Source organism: Neltuma alba, unplaced genomic scaffold, assembly GCF_004799145.2.
Source record: "Neltuma alba isolate B1F8T4 unplaced genomic scaffold, ASM479914v2 tig00012795_pilon, whole genome shotgun sequence".
In the NCBI taxonomy this organism is placed as follows: domain Eukaryota; kingdom Viridiplantae; phylum Streptophyta; class Magnoliopsida; order Fabales; family Fabaceae; genus Neltuma; species Neltuma alba.
Genome location: NW_021637194.1, coordinates 180,460 through 198,330, shown reverse-complemented (window position 1 = coordinate 198,330; position 17,871 = coordinate 180,460). Strand labels below are relative to the sequence as shown.

At 35.8% G+C, this 17,871-nt stretch overlaps 2 protein-coding genes across 2 annotated transcripts; both read right to left on the bottom strand.

Annotated features, from left to right (window-relative positions):
- Nucleotides 1–2,965: 2,965 nt before the first annotated feature.
- On the bottom strand, nt 2,966–4,159 carry LOC114731010 (2-hydroxyisoflavanone dehydratase-like). Its single transcript, XM_028918131.1, has one exon. The coding sequence runs from the start codon at nt 4,052–4,054 to the stop codon at nt 3,068–3,070; it is 987 nt and encodes a 328-aa protein (XP_028773964.1). The 5' UTR covers nt 4,055–4,159; the 3' UTR covers nt 2,966–3,067.
- A 3,790-nt stretch (nt 4,160–7,949) lies between these two features.
- LOC114731008 (ARM REPEAT PROTEIN INTERACTING WITH ABF2) lies at nt 7,950–14,973 on the bottom strand. The gene is made up of 19 exons (XM_028918129.1): nt 14,684–14,973; nt 14,361–14,518; nt 13,367–13,539; nt 13,164–13,284; nt 13,009–13,083; nt 12,799–12,893; nt 12,519–12,594; nt 12,071–12,178; nt 11,686–11,814; nt 11,497–11,565; nt 11,259–11,318; nt 11,019–11,142; nt 10,778–10,917; nt 10,054–10,117; nt 9,846–9,925; nt 9,427–9,491; nt 9,207–9,324; nt 8,985–9,109; nt 7,950–8,184 (listed from the first exon to the last, which is right to left on the bottom strand). Exons 1-19 carry the CDS (start codon nt 14,925–14,927, stop codon nt 8,091–8,093), a joined length of 2,118 nt encoding a protein of 705 aa, XP_028773962.1. The 5' UTR covers nt 14,928–14,973; the 3' UTR covers nt 7,950–8,090.
- Between the last annotated feature and the right edge of the window lie 2,898 nt (nt 14,974–17,871).

Here is a 17,871-nt window from a genome sequence, read left to right as displayed (position 1 = left end):
ATGTCCCAACTTTCTCTAAATATCCATCTATGTGCATTGTGGTGGATTGGTAAGAATAAATATTATACATTTCAATCTTTAGATAGAAAATATTTTGCTCCTGACCAAAAGCCAATTTCATTGGGAGAATTTTGTTGCCTTGATGTCTATAAGTGCTGCAATATATCAAATATGACAACACTAAAATGGAAAAATTTGTTCTCATAAATATTGATCAAGCTATTCACGGAGGCATCAACAAATGATTTTGCTAGATCAATTTGTTAAGCAGGTTTTTCAACATTAAAAGCCTGATATATAAATTCACTAGTATTTTTAAAATCAAGTTTTGGGAATCACATAGTTTGAAAATATTTATCCAAATAATCTTGCAAACTTCAGGTTGCAAATTAATATCAATCACACATCTTACCATTTTATGTAGATGCATCTATCAAATATTAAATACTTGTATGGCTTATGTGCTTCTAAATGGGCCCATATATATTTCCAGAAATATAGTGATCCATTCGAAAACAAAACATAACTAGTGATATTTTATAATCAATTTTTCTTTGAGAACAAGCAGCACATACGGATTCTTAAAAATGTTGGCTATTCGGAAGAATCTTCTGGTTTTTCAATGGATATCAATACATAATCTTCAATAATTATATAGTTTAAGATGATCAAACAAGTCATGCCAACAATAAATCTAATTATATCAGTAAACTTCTGGTTTACTGTATCATGTTTCGTTACCAATAATAAACTTTTCAATATAATATATGATTGATGATATCCATTTATGAAATTGATATGAAAAATATATCCAATATCAACTCATATTTGTATTTCAACAGTTTTCCCCCTCAAGATTGAGTCATTCAAATATGATTCATTTATTCATATATTTCATAAATAGCTGCTAGCATAAAATAGGTTAAAGCCAATAACCTATCTTTTGCTTGGAAGCTCAAGTACTTCCTAGTTTATCTATAGTTACGGACTTTAATCCAATTATACTATAATATTTACACTCTTTGGAGAACCAAAGTTGCGATGTAGATCTATGGATCATATTTTTCACTATCAATACTTTGTCTGCTCATAAAGAAAAATCAGTATTAGTTCTTCTGGAACTATATTAATACTATTACATCTAGTTCTTCAGGAACTATATAATTTAAGAGGAATATGAAAGACAACTCTATTTCAATATATTATTAACGTAATAACAAATAATTATGAGTATTTATTTAAAATGATAGAAGAACACACATAGAAGTATCATAGATTTAACTTACAAGACACATAGAAAACACACAAAAATGATGAAGAACATTTAAAATGAACTTTTAAAAGTAAAGTACTTAATGGTCAAAACTTCTCAATATTAATCAAGGTACTATAGACATTTAAAATGTTCAAAACTAATATTAAATCAGATCACATAAATAAGATATAAATAAACAAAATATAACTAGTAACTTTTGGATTTATTTGATATATTTAGTTTTATATCACATTTATCAATATCACAATATCAAATTCTTATAACAATTTGTTTATCACAAATCATGATAAATTTAAAGACCGGTAGAAATTAAACATTATACACATAGCCTTCTAGGCATATACTTATATGTTTTCTATTTTTATATATACTTTGGATATCTATCTTTCTTCACAACTTACTGCCTTCAGGCATTAAAATTAGTTTCGATATTTTCATAATATCACATGGTCTTTTTGATTCCACAACCATTTTTCTTTAACATTTGCTTTTCAATGAACTAATACATATTTGTCTATATGACTTCTGGTCATATTATAACAGTTGTTAATAATTTTATCATATTGATCATAGGGCCATTACTAATTCTGCTATTATGATTCAATAGTCAAGTCCCAAGATTATTGCCCTTTTAGTTATCAGTTCCACTGATACAATGTTATCATATTCTTTATCACTCTTATGGATATATTCCTTGCTTTCAATAGCATATCATCATTTTTCTCAAATATTAGTCTTCCGGACTATAACAAAATTTTCAGAACTACAAAGTTCTTTTGTATCGTGAGGTTTTAACCATCAATCTTCAGGACTTTGATATACATTATCAAATTGTGACAGTCTTGTCATGCCATCTGTTACTACCATAAGATAGTCTTTTATTAAATAATCATCAAAATGTGATGTGGCTTCTGGCCATCTAATCACAAAATCAAGAATATAATGGCTATTAGCCATTCATTTATATGTTTAACATTCTACTTTCCAAGACAACGATTAACCAATATCAGAGATGATAATCATATATAGTAATTTTATAGATAAACAAAAACATCATAGCAAATCAATAAGTCTTAAGGATAGTAGGATCATAAAAATATAAGAAAAGTAAGAAATAAAAATTTTCATATCTCAATACGATAAATAAAATATTTGGTTGCCAATGAATCAATATGGTTAAGATGCAAAACCATCATTTCCTCTAAATAAATTGGAGAAATCTTACCAAACTTTCGGATCAAACTATCTTCATTCAACAAACAAAACATCAACGTGCATCAACTAGAAACCATGAACTCTGATGGTAGAGTCTCATGCTGATAACGTGTTATGAAATTAACCAACAATGAAAGTAGATTGGAGAAGAGAAGTAGACAAAAAAATGAGAGAATGATATTGTATTCTTTTACTTGCTTCACTTGCTTTACAATACAATGACATGCCTTATTTATAGGCATAGTCTTACACATAAGTTACATTGGTACTTAAATGATAGATAGTGGATAATAAACTACATGAATATGAGTGGGGAGAGTTACAAGATTAAAGGCATAGTGGAAAGGTAATGGAGTAGTGGAAGATTAATGCCTAGTGGAAGTAGTGGGAGTTGATGATGAAGTTGAGAGGAAGAGGAAGAAGAAGAAGAGGAGATGGACATCCATATGTTATAATATTCATAACACATCGCAAATTTGACCCATTGGTTCATTTTCTTTCATTTTGACCCAAAAAATGGCTTAACTGATTGAACCTGCCGTGAATCACAAGATATGACAAAAATGCAGTTTGGGGTCAAACGAGAAAAGAAGCCAAACGATTGAAAACTTTCTTGGCATTATCAGTTTCAGGATTGAGGATGTGGAAGCAATGTTCCTCTCCTTCCACTTCAAAAAGTTCCACTTTGCCTTTCCACCCACTCTTCTTCGCAGCTTCGTAGTACAAAACTCCTCTATCTCTAAACTGATCTCTGCCACAAGCACAAACAAGCAGCTTCGAGCATCCCATGCTGGCCAAGCTAGGAGCCTCATCCGCCGTGGGATTGATCGCCGGGTTATCAATCCCGCCCGGTGCTGATGGGTACACAAAGTTCCACAGTAAAAGCGGCAGGCTCTCTCCGCGCCCTTCCTTTGGTTCAGATCCGATGGGCTTCGATCCCCAGAAATATGGGCACGAAAGAAAGGCACCCACTAACTTCACGCCCCCAGGCAAATCCTCCGCCCCACTTCGCATAGCGATGTTGTGGACGATGGTTCCTCCGGCGCTGTCGCCGCCGAGGTAAATTCTGTTGAAATCGCCGTGATTGGCGAGCCATGGTTCGCCGGCGTTGGTGATGGCTGAATGGGAAGAGACCCATTTGAGAGATTCCCAGCAATCTTCGAAGGCTGCCGGCAGATGGTGCTCTGGGGCGAGCCTGTACTCGACGGAGACGGCGATGACATTAGCCTCGGAGGCTATGAGGTTGAGGTAACGCTGGCCGATGAAGGAGAAGGCGGATTCGAGGCAGAATGCACCGCCGTGAAAGTAGACCAAGATCGGAATCTTTCTGGCCTCGGATTGGGCGGATTTAGGAAGGTAAAGGCGAGCTGAGACGGAAGGATGGTCGGAGATGACGATGTCTTTGGATGAAACTCCGGTGTCGGAGTCATGGAGAGAGGGGGGAACAATTGGGGACCCATAGAGGCGTTCCACAGTGCCATCCTTGTAGACTCGGATTAGATTAGGAAACTCTATTTCTATCTCTGTTGTTGTAGTTGGTGGGGTAGGGGTAGTGGAAGCCATTGAAATTGAAAGTACAGAGAAAACAGGGTGTCAGAAACAGCAAGGGCGATTATATAGAACTAAGAAGCGGGGGAACAAGTGATAGTTCAGGTTTCGCCTTAGATTCTGTTACAGATAAGAATAATAATCAAGATATCATTTTAAAAAATTAGTGGCTTAAAATTCGTGCTACTTTTTTATCTAGCGATATCAATTTGAAAGTCGAAACGCCGTGCGCACGCCGATGGGAATTTTACAGTCAGTCTAATATTTTTCCCCCCATTTTTTAGCCGAAAGTTGGTTGCGTAGGTGAAGAAAGGCCGTAATGAAACATTGTAAATTTATAATAAGGAGGAACCGCAATTAGTTGGTCAAAAACGTCTCCTTGTGAAAGTCGAGATGGGACAATAGGGCCCTGCCTAATGTGGCCGCCACCGAAAGAGTCAAAAACACCGCTGGAGCGGCCATTTTTTTTGACTTTGCTGCTACGTTGACGGATCGACCGGATTTGGTTTTATGCTTCTAACTTCGTAAACACTGGCTTCGATGAATAATATGAGGCGTTAGTTAATATTTTTCACAAATTAAGTAATGTCAGTTAACTCAAAGTTACTTCTTTGACCCTATCATAAAAATGTAATGGGAAAATTCTTTCATTTCATTTGAAATCTCATTATCTTCTTATAATAAGAATAAAAGTGAAAATTGAAATCAATTATCTTATTAATCTATCATATTTTGACCCCTTTTTTTTTTTTTTTTTTTGCAGAAGGCTTCTTCTATTATAGACAAGGAGTAGTTAAGAGTGACCTACACGCGTTAACTGAAAGTCTAAAATGCGAGCTTTTTACTTCTTCGCGGGACCGACAATAGCATATTAACGTCACAATGACAAGGCATCACAGCGTCTGATCACAGGTCAAACAAATCCTCTCTGCTTAATAGATTAGCCATGAAGCAAGCATTAAGAATACTCCAATTCCCCTTTATGGAACAAAATGGCTCTGTCTTTGAAAATGTCCTCACAGGTAATGCTACTCTTTGTTTCCAACAGAGACAACAGGGGGGAACAGAGACAACCAATTAAAGCTCGAGCACTGCGTGCTTGTGCTCTGCAATCTAAGTCCAATTCCCTTTTGTCATGGCGGCGATGATTGGACCGTCGCAACGGGGAGGCAATAATCCTAACCTTCTACTTCACCTTTTATCCACTCTTGTTCACAGCCTCGTAGTACCAAACCCCGCTGCCTCTAAGCTGAATTTTACCACAAACGTAAACAAGCAGAGCTCCAAGCACCACATGCTGGCCAAGCGATGGTCGAGGAAAGAGAAGGCGGATTAGAGGCAGAATCCACCGTCGGGTTGGGAGGATTCTGGGAGGTAAAGGCGAGCGGAGGTGACGACGTCTTTTGGATGAAACTCCGGTTTCGGAGGCATGGAGAGATGGTGGCGCATTTGGGGAACCGTAGAGGCGTTCCACTGTGCCATTCTTGTAGATTCGGAAACTTCATTTCTATAACTTTTGAGCTCGTTCAGGCTGAGAAAAAGAGACATGTCGAAATACTAACAGCTGGATTCCATTTATGGCTGAGTTTTGGGATTGCAGTTGTTGCAGCAACTTATTTTGCCGCAGACAATCCAAGACTTTTCTGGTTAATTTAACAGCCGAAAAAAGGGGTCTGATATTTAAGAAGAAAATCGCAGGTTAGTTTAGTCATGCACTTATCCTCGAGAAAGGCTTCGACAAGGCTCATGGACTAAAAATGTAGTCCTGGCATGAACTAAACAAAGCCGGTTTGGGCATATGCTTCAGAGAATTGGGAGTAAGTTGCATGAATTTGGGGGAACAAAGCATAAGGATTGGGAGTTAGGCCACACAAATTCCTCGCCATTAACGGAGAAGGCAGATTCGAATTTGGTAGCCTCTGGTCATCATCTTCATCAGGCTTTGGAACGAGACTCTATTTGTAGGGTCTTGTGGGGAAGGAGGCACAATGGAGCCGTCTCGGCGGGGTTCCATGGTGAGTCGGCAAACTCTGACAACATGTTTGGTGCAAGTATTAGGAATGGAGAAAGAGAGAAGCGGCGACCGGTGCTAAAATATTAAAGTGTTATTTTGTGTGCTAAAATATTTGTGGACCATTACTCCAAAAAAAAAAAAAGGAAGTAAACCAGAAGTAAACGAAATGGGATCACTAGTCCTTGGTGCCCTAAGAATGAGTAGAGTATGTTTCCACAGAGCGCGCGCATATGCACGAGAATTTGAATGGGAAGAGTTATTTGCAAACGGATGCACGGGGGTTGTATAATTGGAATTTGGCGAAGAAAGAGAGAAGATTTTTTTATCAGAAAAAAAGAAAGGAGATTTATTTTCCGGGAAAATCACAAAAAAAACCATAGAAATTGCAAAATCACAAATTGGACCCATTACACACTTTTATAAGTTTTGACAACAATTAAATTACAAATAACAACACATTTTTTATGAAATACTTTATTTGTAATTTCACAATTTCTCTAGTCTTCTTTTTTCTTTGTGATTTCCCCCATTTTTTAGGGGCTTTGAAAGAAAGGGGTTACTCCCTAAAACTGACTCAAACCTTAAGCTTCCATTTGGTATGAGAAAAATGGAGAAGAAAAATTTTAATAAACTCAATTTCAAAAATTAAAAAAACAGGGTTAAAATTTTAATTCCCCACTTTTCCAATTTTTCAAATTCAACTCATTAAAATTTTTCTCCTCTTCACTCCATTTTTCTCTTACCAAACGTAAGGTAAATGGGGTTGATCCATTGGAATCTGAATTGAAGAGCAGTGACTCAGGCTACAGACAAAACACTTTTTAAAGCTGAAGAATGCAGCCATATACCGACCATCTAGTAAAGGGTTGTGACCAAATTTTCCAACAAACACAAAGCTGAGCAAGTTGCAAATTTTGTTACTTATCAGCACTGAATTTCCTGTTTTTTTTCTGTTAGTCTCTGCCACATCACTACATTTTAGAAAAGCTAAACTACACACGTTAGACCCACACGACTACACACCAACGCAAATTACCTAATCAACCTCACAATATCACTCCTTTAACAGTTCGCGTAAGATTGAGTTAAAAAGAAAAAATTCCAGCTCCACACAAAAGGAAACATTGTACCTTTTCCTAAGAAAAGATATAATTACAATACTGCACAATTTTCGTTAGGGCAAAAACATACTTCACCCCAAAATATAAGCTCACAGTTCTCTTTTCTTTTTGACCATTTAGTTTATTTTTTTTCAAATACATCCATCTTTTTCCACAGTTGCTGACTTTACCTTCCATTTTTACTCCTATTAAGGGCCCATTTAAAATGACTTATAATAAATAACTTTTCAGTCATGATTTACAAAATACAAGATAAATATATATAAAAAATCTTATCTCAATTTATGTGAACGTGTTTGTAAATAATTTTAAACGTAATGCCAAACATGACCTAAGTCACACCTATAAGCATTCGCCTATCTTCAATTGCGTATTAGTATTCATATCGTTATTGAGTAACCCTCACTCCGGCTTTACGTAATGCTGTTTCTTGACTACATTACTCGGGTGGTTTGCCTCTAAACGACGTATTAGCAGCAGCAACATTAACAAAATAAATTTCCAAATCAAGGGACAGGATCTAATGGGCTGGCATAAATGACCTACCAAAATAATTTTCTTTCCGACAACTACGTAATAGTCATATATACATATTATGTGCCTGAAGAAACACCAAACCCCTCGGCACAAACTCAGCAATTCGTAATCCCCTATCGAACTTCAAATCATACAACCATCACAATATTGCAGGAGAGAAAAATCAATGTTCGTGAAGGTCATATCTATCAATAACTGCAACAATCAAGTTACAGACAGAAGGGACTTACGCTGCATCACGCATAACTCGTCAGATATTTCTCTCAGCCCTGCTCCGCTCAATAAAGGAGACCCCTTCCCGGATTCAGCAGGAAGAACATCTGCATGTTCTGTACATCACAATAGGTTAGATGTCAAGAATAGAATCGTTGGCCACCTGCTACAGCCGGATGTCACGGGAGTTAGCTTTTGTGAGAGCTTTGGCAAAGTAGTTGCGGATCTCTGGTATTATACGCTGAACCAGACAAGAATGCCTGCAACCATTTGGCATACGAGAAATTAAGAAGCTGAAATAAATACTTCTAAGACATGATTGACCAACAGACAAGGGTTTTACTAATTATTCATTATTTAAGTATATATCAGTAACGGAATTCTACAAAACTATGGTCCAATCAACCAGCTGAATTGTTATAAATAAGCATGCTTATTCAAGTCAAAGATTGGATCCTACTTTCAACACCCATCTGTAATTGAGCTAGTGATCCGTGACTACGATTTCCAAAACAACTTGCAACCAAGCAGAATTGACAAAGTAAACACCCCCCCCCCCCAAAAAAAAAATGAAGAACTTAATATTTGTAGAATAGAGAGAGAGACAGAGAGAAATGTGCAACTTCTCTACAGCTGCCACCCCCTTCCGCAGGAGGAGGGGGTGAAAAAAAAAAAGAGTAAACGACTCGAGGTTTCATTCCTCTCTCAATAGTGCAAAATACAACTGAGAAACATGACTCCCCCGTGCCCAAAAGCCATACCAAATCTTATTAGTTCCTGGATTTAACAGGCTGAATAACAATGATTCAGGCTTTTCCCAGAACGTTAATTTCTATGTAATACCACCGAAACATTCAAACATAAGGAGCATAAAGAAGATGAACAGTAATAAAGTACTTGCAACTGGCCCCAGAACTTTCAACTTGCTCAAGATATTTCTTCATAAATATGTAAAATAATGGTTATAAATTCATTAGCCTATGATTAGAATCTATCACAGCATTCCGCAGGCAAAGAAATATCAGAGAAGCAAAGACAAGCTTGAAGAGATCAGCTATACCCTGGTCTGGCACTCAATTTATCAAAGTGCTCCATGATAAACAGGATGCATGTGTGCCTCAATGAAATTGCATTGAAAGCTTCTGAGAGTTCATACATACTAGAAACATTCTCCAGTGATATATCCTGAGACAAAAACTAAACATAAGGAATACATCTCCAAATCTATCATTATAGCACAATGGAAATTTCGTAAAAGCCTCAACTGATTTTCTCAGCTCACCTGTGCTATTGTGTACTCACATCGTCTCTTAAGTCCTTCTAAGAGATATTGATCAGCTGCTCTGAGGAGATCTTGGGCAATATCAAGAGTAACATCAACTGATCCAGTATATATGAATCTGGAAAAAAATTATGTGAATTAAACCATATAAGTGGTTTAAAATCATTAAAAGATTTCAAAGAACAAATTTAATCAAACATAAGTGCAGAATTTATCAAACCTCATCATCAACTCAAAAACTTCCCATCTGATATTTGGAATCTCTATGTCTCTTGCATCCTTCTCCTGCCATACGACCCATTCAATTGAGATTTAAGATATATATGGACACACATACATCTATGACATCATTTTTCACATCACATCCCAAAAAAAGAAAAGAAAAAAGAAGCTTTGGTTTTTACCAAGTGACCCAATTCACCAATCAATTTTCCCGTCAAGACTCAAATAACTAGATTCATGAGATGTTCAAATAGAATTAACACTAAAATCATATGTAGTGCTTCATATAGCTTGTAAACTAGAGTAAACAGCTATTTCTGGCTAGCTCTGTTTCATTAAGAAAAAAGAGAAGCTTGTTATGGTATTGTTTTTCCCTCTGGTTTGTGTGGTAGAAGAAAGGGGGTTTAAGATACTCACCCTGTAACCACCATCAAACATAGCACGAAATGCATCTGAAGACGCAAGTAGGCATATTCTGTGAGCAAAAAATCGTTTCCCTGCAATGATGAATGAAGATTACGCAGCTAACTACATATGCAAATTGAAGCTACAACCAACAAACTTTAAATAAATTAATATATCCCAACAACATAGCCAAGAAACAATGAATCTGCAAAAGACCAACCTTCAACCAAAAATGTTACGTCTGACAATGTAGCATTGTTCACATACTGCTCTCCCAAATAAACCTGCAAGAAAAACAGGCACATGATTATAGAAATTCAAGCTTCATGGACCATCTTTTTAATGTTCTAGATTGGTGAGATACTGCAGGTGGAAGCTATGCAACAATTATCATGCCACAAGTAGCAGGCATATAAAGGAAATAAACCATCATTATCAACTGATATAAGATTACTATTTACTAATCAACTACACGGACCATCTGTTTGTCCAGTACTAATCTTCAACGAGATATTTGCATCAACTTCAAGTCTAGAGGGCATTGTGACATCACACCAAATACAAATACTTGCAGACATGATGAAAAGCCGTCATTGGCAAATTAATACCATATAAGCCGCAAGATGAAAAACAAAATTAAATTTATAATCGGTAACCAGATACTAGAACCAATGAATACGCATGCAAAACAGCCTAAAAGCCCACAGCTTTCAAATTTTAGTCTTTTGGCTGCATGAAGTTATTGCCAAACATATAAAGGAGAAAATCTAATAAAAGATATGAAATTCTTTAAACCCTCATTTAGAAGGAAAATTTTGAACTTTGTGAACAAACAACATCAAGGTACAAGTAGCCTGTTTAGATTGTATCGCAATACTTGCTTTACTACACACTTGTGAGAGAATAATCAAGGTCAATCTCCATCCAACTAGATCTTATCCAACCTGGGGCGTTGGGGAAGGAGGAGGAGCATCTATTGGTGATAGAGTCGTGGCTTTGTTGGCCAGCTTGCATAAAGCAACTGCGCCATCAAGTTGCTGCTTAGGACTAGTAGAGCCAAGAAGCCCAATAAGAAATTCCAAACCTACAAGAAGAGATAATCAGTGAAATAAAATAGAATGGCCATAAAATTAATTTTGTCCAGAACAAACCAATATGCATAAATACATAAACTAAGATGTATACCATTGTTATCAATGAATATGGTTCTCTGATCATCTGCAGAACAAAGATGAGCAAGAGCCAAAGCAACTCGTCTTTGGACAGCCTTCTCTGAAACTCGCATAAGATATAACAAATGGTTCAGGACCTACATGAAGGGGGGAAAATACAAACTTTAGGAATTGATCAAGTAGTAGCACACTCAAGTAATTAATTATAATTACTCCATAAAGTAAGATGTGCATATTATGTGACATTACTTACACGGCCATGAATCTTCTCCTCTAATCTTTTCAATGTCTTTGCCACACAGTCTTTTGTTGCCTGCAATAGAAGACAATCAAAATATTTCCAAGGTAGGGCACTATTTCCCAATTTTTACAATACAAGTAGAAACACGCAATCAGGGCATACTCTATTCCCATTCACAAAAGCAAGAAAGGGGAGAAGAAATTAAGCTAGAAGTCAAAGCTAATGGCTAGAATTAAAAAGGCACACTTACTTGAACAATAAACTCTCCATCCTGCAGTCTCTGAACACCACCTACCCTAATGAAATCAGACACATTATCCTATTTAACAAAAGAAATAATAAAGCACAATTAATTAACATTGTTCTTTGACGAAGTGACTTAAACCAACTTAAAAACAGAAGATTTCAATTTTATAATTAAATCTTACTAATATCATACCTCATTATCTGCAAGGCCATAAAGAGCAAATGCAGCATTATGCTGCAAAGACCCATTTTTTGAGTCAAGGAGCTTGAGTAATGGTGCTAAGCCACCATTGTGTGCTATACCAGCTTGGTTATGGGTGTCCTGGGTCAAAATAATTATTCTCAAGCCAAAGGAAGCCGCACTCAAAATAACTCAAGATAATACAAATGGAAAAAGTACAGAGCATTGTACTGAAAAATCTATAATTAGATTACTATTACAGGTGGAAAAACTAGAATAAGAGACCTGCTATTTGAAAGGTATTCTCAATAGCAATATATTACTCCGTATTAGGGAAACTTAACCGAATCAACTTACACAAAAACTGCAAGTTGGAAAGAAGGTAAAAAAAGATAACCTGTGCGAGTCTCCCCAAAGCAAAGGCGGACATTTCTCTGAGTTGTACATCAGGGGACTGAAGCATCTCTATCAGAGGTCGGACAGCACCTCTCTGAACAATGTGAACCTACAAAAACCAAGACAAATTATATTAATCAGAGGCGAAAGAACTAGTATTTTATCATTGCCAAGCATTATCACACTTCTGATTTTATCTTAACCCTAATCAATATTCTAGGACCAAAGCATCAATATTTAACATAACTAGTAGGATTATTCCCATAATTAAAAATTGAAACCATAAAACAAATTCTACCAGCCATTCCTTTTTATTTTCTAGCACCATCATCCAGGAAAACAAAAGGAAAAGTTATAAAGGTAACGGATCTTTTGTCATCTACATATCCCAAATCCTCCTTCAGTACAAACCAGAAAGATTGGGCTGGCACAGTAAATTTTTAGCTTACCTTACAATCTGAATCAGTTGCTGCAAACTGTCCAAGTAACAAGGCAGCTTCCCTTTGGCTCTCAGAGCAGCAGGAGCTGTTACATTAAATATTAGAACTTAAAAATATATTTTTAAAAAAATTATAAAATAATACCCTTTAGAGCAATATATTGCATTAACATCATCACCGCTAGAAAAGGATCTTTAATGATTTAGAATCTTAACATGGAAGATTTTGGGTAAGGGAGCTCGGAGGAAATAATATTGCAAGTTGCTCAAATCCTAAACTGAATGCATACCTAAGTAGTCCAATAACGGGTTGCAAAGCCCCAGCAAGAAGAACTTCTTTCTTTATATTAGGCGAAGAGTGTACCAGATTTCCTATTACACCAACCTGTAATAGAATACAGAAACATTACATTTAGAAAGTATGAGATGTGCAACAGCTGAGTGAAAACAAATCAAAATCTAATGTAAATTGTAACAAAAAGAAGTTGCAAAAGCCATACCGCTTCATAATGAATAGCAGCATCTTCAGAACGGAGCATTAAAATTAGAGTTGGAAGAGCATTGCATTCAACAATCTGCCAAGTCATGACATCGTAACATTTAATTGTATTTTACATGAATTTCAATCAGACGAACTTAAGGACAGGCCAATTACCTGATTTTTATTTTCATCATTTTTAAATGCCAGAGTTCGCAGTGCACCAGCGGCTGCTCTTTGCACCTTTGTATCATTAAATTCAAGCAATTCAACAAGTGGTGGAATTCCACCTTCCATCCTACATATGGAATCCGAATATAAATAACAAAATCATTGCAAATTATAACTTCAATGTAACATATTCGTGGAAAAAAGCAAACCTGACACGGGTTTTAATGCTGCTGTTCTCATGAGCAAGATTCGTGATTGCATCTGCAGCCCTTCGAATGACACTATTCACAGCACGAGAAGCAGAGCAAGTCTTATGTCTCTTTAACAGATCAACAAGATGTTTTAAGGCACCATTGTCAACAATTAGTTGTTGATGTTCTGGCTGTTTGAAGAAATTTCAAATAAAAAGGCAATTTTAGCACTTATACACGTGTTGTGCATAGTGTGGTTAAAAATGACAAGCTGTACTGATAACACATACTGGCATGAAATGACAAAAAATAAGATACGATCCATACTAAGAAATACTATTAACATCCTGTCAGCCTGCTGTTAAGTCAACAGAAGGTATAAAAAAGGATGTTCGAAACTTAACTAAAACCAAAATGTTCATGAAACAGATCTTAAATGACTCCTATAAGTTCATCGGTTCTCGTAAGCTCAAGAATTGGTGAAAAGGGAGAAATCATGAGCATTAGTGTGAAATAAGGATATTTACAATAGAGCCATATGAATGATCTAATTATAAAGCCTTCTTTTTCACTTTGCGTCGTGACTTCTAACGTCATATAGTACTTACTCCACTGCACTTTCTTTCCTGAGTTATTTATTCACTTCTCTTAAAAGAGTAGGAAGTAATTAAGCGTACGTAAAACATCTCGCAGGAAGTGTGCAGGTAATGAAGACCACGTGCGATTTCCACCTAATTAAGCGTTTACTTAGAGTACTTAGTTAAGAGTCTAAATTTTTTTACGGATTAAAAGAATAAAATGAGTAGCATAGTTAACTCTCAAGATACTAATACATGAAATATAATAGACGTTATCATGGAAGTAAAAGCATAACCTTAATTTGCAGCACCATCAACATATACTCGAAAACTTGCAGAATTACAGGTGAGATAAGTTAAAGCGACAAGTTATAACGTTCTTTTATTTCTCGCAAATTCCTGAACCATAGTTGGAAGCACGGAGGCGAATTTACCTTAACGGCAAGAAGTCCTAAAGCGAAAGCACTCCCTTTCTCGACCTCGTGCTCGAATGGCTTTTGACCACGATCGCCTTCACTCGAAGGCGGCGCTTGAAGATGATTGACTAGAGACGGAATAGCTCCTCCTTCAACAATCACGTTCACTACTTCCTCTTCAAACACCAGTCTCAAACCGTTAGAGAAGCAAACACGCATGCAAAAGATACAGAAAAAACGAAAAGCATCGTAATTAATGAAACTTTAATAAAAACATGAAATGCGAGGCGAGGCGGGGCGAGATGAGATCGGAGAGCAAGCTCCGAGGCCAACTTACTCACCATTCTTAGCAAGTTCGGCAAGAACGTGAGTGGCACGCTTAGCCGCGGCTCGATCGGCTTCACGCCATGAAAAATTGAAGTCGAGTATTTCAACCTGCGCTGTAACCTCAGCGAGAAGGGCGTCTCGGGCGTCGCCGGTAGGAGGCGCCGAGATCTCTTGCTCGTCTTCGAAATCTTCCTCCAGCTTCCGCTTCTGGCCTTTCCTCTCAGGGAGGCTCTGATCTTGGCGCTTATGAAGCTCCATGGAAAAGAGAGCGGTCTCTCGCAGAGACAGTGCGTCCTGGAAACGGATTCAGAGAGAGACAAAGGCTGATCCCAAATTCCATTTGGGATTTGAATAGATGGCAGATCAGAGGGGTATTTCCGGAATTCCAGGACCTTGCTAACATGCGCGTGCTGGTTCGTGGGCTCATAATCCGGGACCGCGGGAAAAATCGTAAGCCTGTACATGACAGCACCTTGGGTAATTGTGGCGCCCAGCTCTATGAGAATTTGGGGCAAAAAATGCCAGCTCAGCTGTTTAATATGAGAACCGGCTAATTTAAATAAATTAAAAAAAATTAACCAAATTAGTTATTTGTATTTTTTTTAATCCTAAATATTAGTACTGGGAAAACAGGCCGGCCCATTTAAGCCCGAGTTCCAAAAATCACTCATTTTTTCAAGTCCGGCCCGCGAGATAACGGGCTCAGGCCGGCCCGCGGGCTTTTAACCCTTTTAACTAAAATGAAATTTTTAAATTTTTTTGCATATTTTATCAAAATAATAAAAATAAAACAATAAAATTACTAATAAAAGATATAAATATAAATAAAATTAACTCACAAATATAAACATCATCATGTCTAAACATATATCACAGTGTAATAGAGTCTATTGAATAAACAAACTAAATAGAAGACAGACGTAAACAATTAAATAAGCACTAAGTTCAGTAGATAATTACAATGTAGATGATCTGGTTTAATTATCAATAATTAACAAAAAAGTTTAACTAACAAACATAGTATACATAAAGAATAATCATTTGTCATACCGATAAAAAAAGAAAAGAGTCCATCATCTTTAGTTCTAAATTTGTTTCTAACTATAAAATGATGTAGATCTTTATTTTAGTTCAAAAGATTTTTTGATCAATTATATTTCAAGTATAAAAAATATGGGAGAATAACAAATAAAGACCATAAAAATTACACATACAGTATTTTAACAAGTTTTGACAACTTATAAATAACAATATATTTTTGTGAATATGTTAGTTTTAAATTTTGCAATTTTCACGTTTTTTTGGTTATTTTTCCCACAACTATAATGATTCTTTTTTTTTTTTGTGAATGCTATCTATGTGAACGGTTGGAATAAGTAAAATTAAGATTATGCTATGTCTAAAATGTTAGGGTTTCTTTTTTAAGTTAAGAAAAAAATTAAAAAATTAAAAAAAAATTGGCGGGCCTAAACGGGCCGGCCCGCGGCCCTACAAGGCCAGCCCGTTTATTTTTCGGCCATACAGGGCTGGCCCTTTTAAGCCCGACTTCCCTTTCAATACTTCAAAATACAAGCCCGGCCCTCGACTTAAACGGGCTTGGCCCGACGGGCTCGGCCCGTTTTCCCGGCTCTACTAAATATAATACTCATTTTATAATATAATTATATTTAGGACCAGAGGGAGTAATAAATAAGTGTTATTTTTTAAAATTACTATTTAATGAAACATTTAACATATATAACTATTACAAAATCTACCTTAGAAAAATAAATAAGTATGAGAAATAAAGTTGATTTGATTCTTGTATTTAAAATCAAATTAAATGTCAAACTTTATCTTATATTAAAATATTATAGTATTACCTTCGGTACTTAATATAATATCTCGTTTGACTTTTATTTTAGTCCTAAATATAAGACCTCAATCATCTCTTATATTTATGTATTTTTTCCAATTTAGTCAAACTAATAATAATAGTTATAGTTAATACACTTGATAAATAAGGATATTTTAGGAAAGACAACATCTATTTATTACAAATAACTAATTTATTTTTCTAATTTCCTCAAATTAGTTAATTAGCTTTTATCACGAAGACCGAAGGTGGTAATTACTAAGATTGCTTGCAAGGATGGATTGTTATCCTTTAACTGTCAAGCAAGTTCTTCTCTCTATAAATTTTGTCAAGAGGTTTAATTCTTCAGCCGATCAGGGGTGTCCTTCGTATATGCTGATTGAATTTAATGGATCACTGTTTTCTAACTCTCGGCGTTGAATTTAATATTGGGCATCCATTCCTGGGAAGTCCTTGCCTGGGGTGACTCCAGATTAGTCTGCATTCTTTGGATGTGGGATACCGGAGGGAGAAATCCAAAAAAAATATATTGGGCATCCATTATGTAAAAGTCTACAATAACACATAATTATACATTTACATAATATATTTTGAAATATTAATATTTAATAATATTTAAGCATATCTGGTCAAAAAAAATACTCCTCCGGTCCTTATTATAAGACCCAATTTGACTTTTTATTTGGTCCTAATTATAAGACCCAATCCATTTTCTCTCTTATATTTATGCATTTTTTTCCAAGATAATCCTTCTAATAATGATAGTTTTAGCCAATATACTTAATGAGCAAGGATATTTTAGGAATAACAACACTTATTTATTATAAATAACCAACTTAACTTACTTTCTTAATCTCCTCAAATAAGTCAATTGGGTCTTATAATTAGGACCGGAGGAGTAATATTTAAGCATAGTTCAGAATGAAACAAAAAAAGACATATGCCTGTGTGTGATTAAAAAACTTGACATAATAAATATAAGCAACTTAATCTTAAGTTTGGAGGGTTTAAATATAAGACTATTTAAAAGTTTCGAGTGCTTAAGCTGTTAATTTAAAATTTCAATGATACATCATGTTACCGTTGTTCGAAGGCGTATTATCCACTGCCACTAGCTTAAAATATCAGAAAGACCAAAGGTTTACTCGTGGATAGGAGTAGCATGGGGTTAGCAGAATAATCACACTATAGGCTTGAAAAATTGCACCTGAACACCCTTTTACTTTTTTTTTTGGTTCAAGAGTCCCAGACTACAGCACTCGCGAGTTAAAAGAATCTCTTGATTTTAATTTTGTCACATGTTAAGAAATTATAATTTATAATAATTTTATTTACGATGAATGTCAT

Bases quoted from the DNA above. Each gene is read 5' to 3' on its own strand.
- LOC114731010 (XM_028918131.1), bottom strand. From the start codon at position 4,054: ATGGCTTCCACTACCCCTACCCCACCAACTACAACAACAGAGATAGAA.
- LOC114731008 (XM_028918129.1), bottom strand. From the start codon at position 14,927: ATGGAGCTTCATAAGCGCCAAGATCAGAGCCTCCCTGAGAGGAAAGGC. The intron at 13,084-13,163 runs GTAATTGGCCTG...ATGACTTGGCAG, and splicing joins ATGATGAAAATAAAAATCAG to ATTGTTGAATGCAATGCTCT. The intron at 12,179-12,518 runs GTAAGCTAAAAA...TGGTTTTTGTAG, and splicing joins CAACTGATTCAGATTGTAAG to GTTCACATTGTTCAGAGAGG.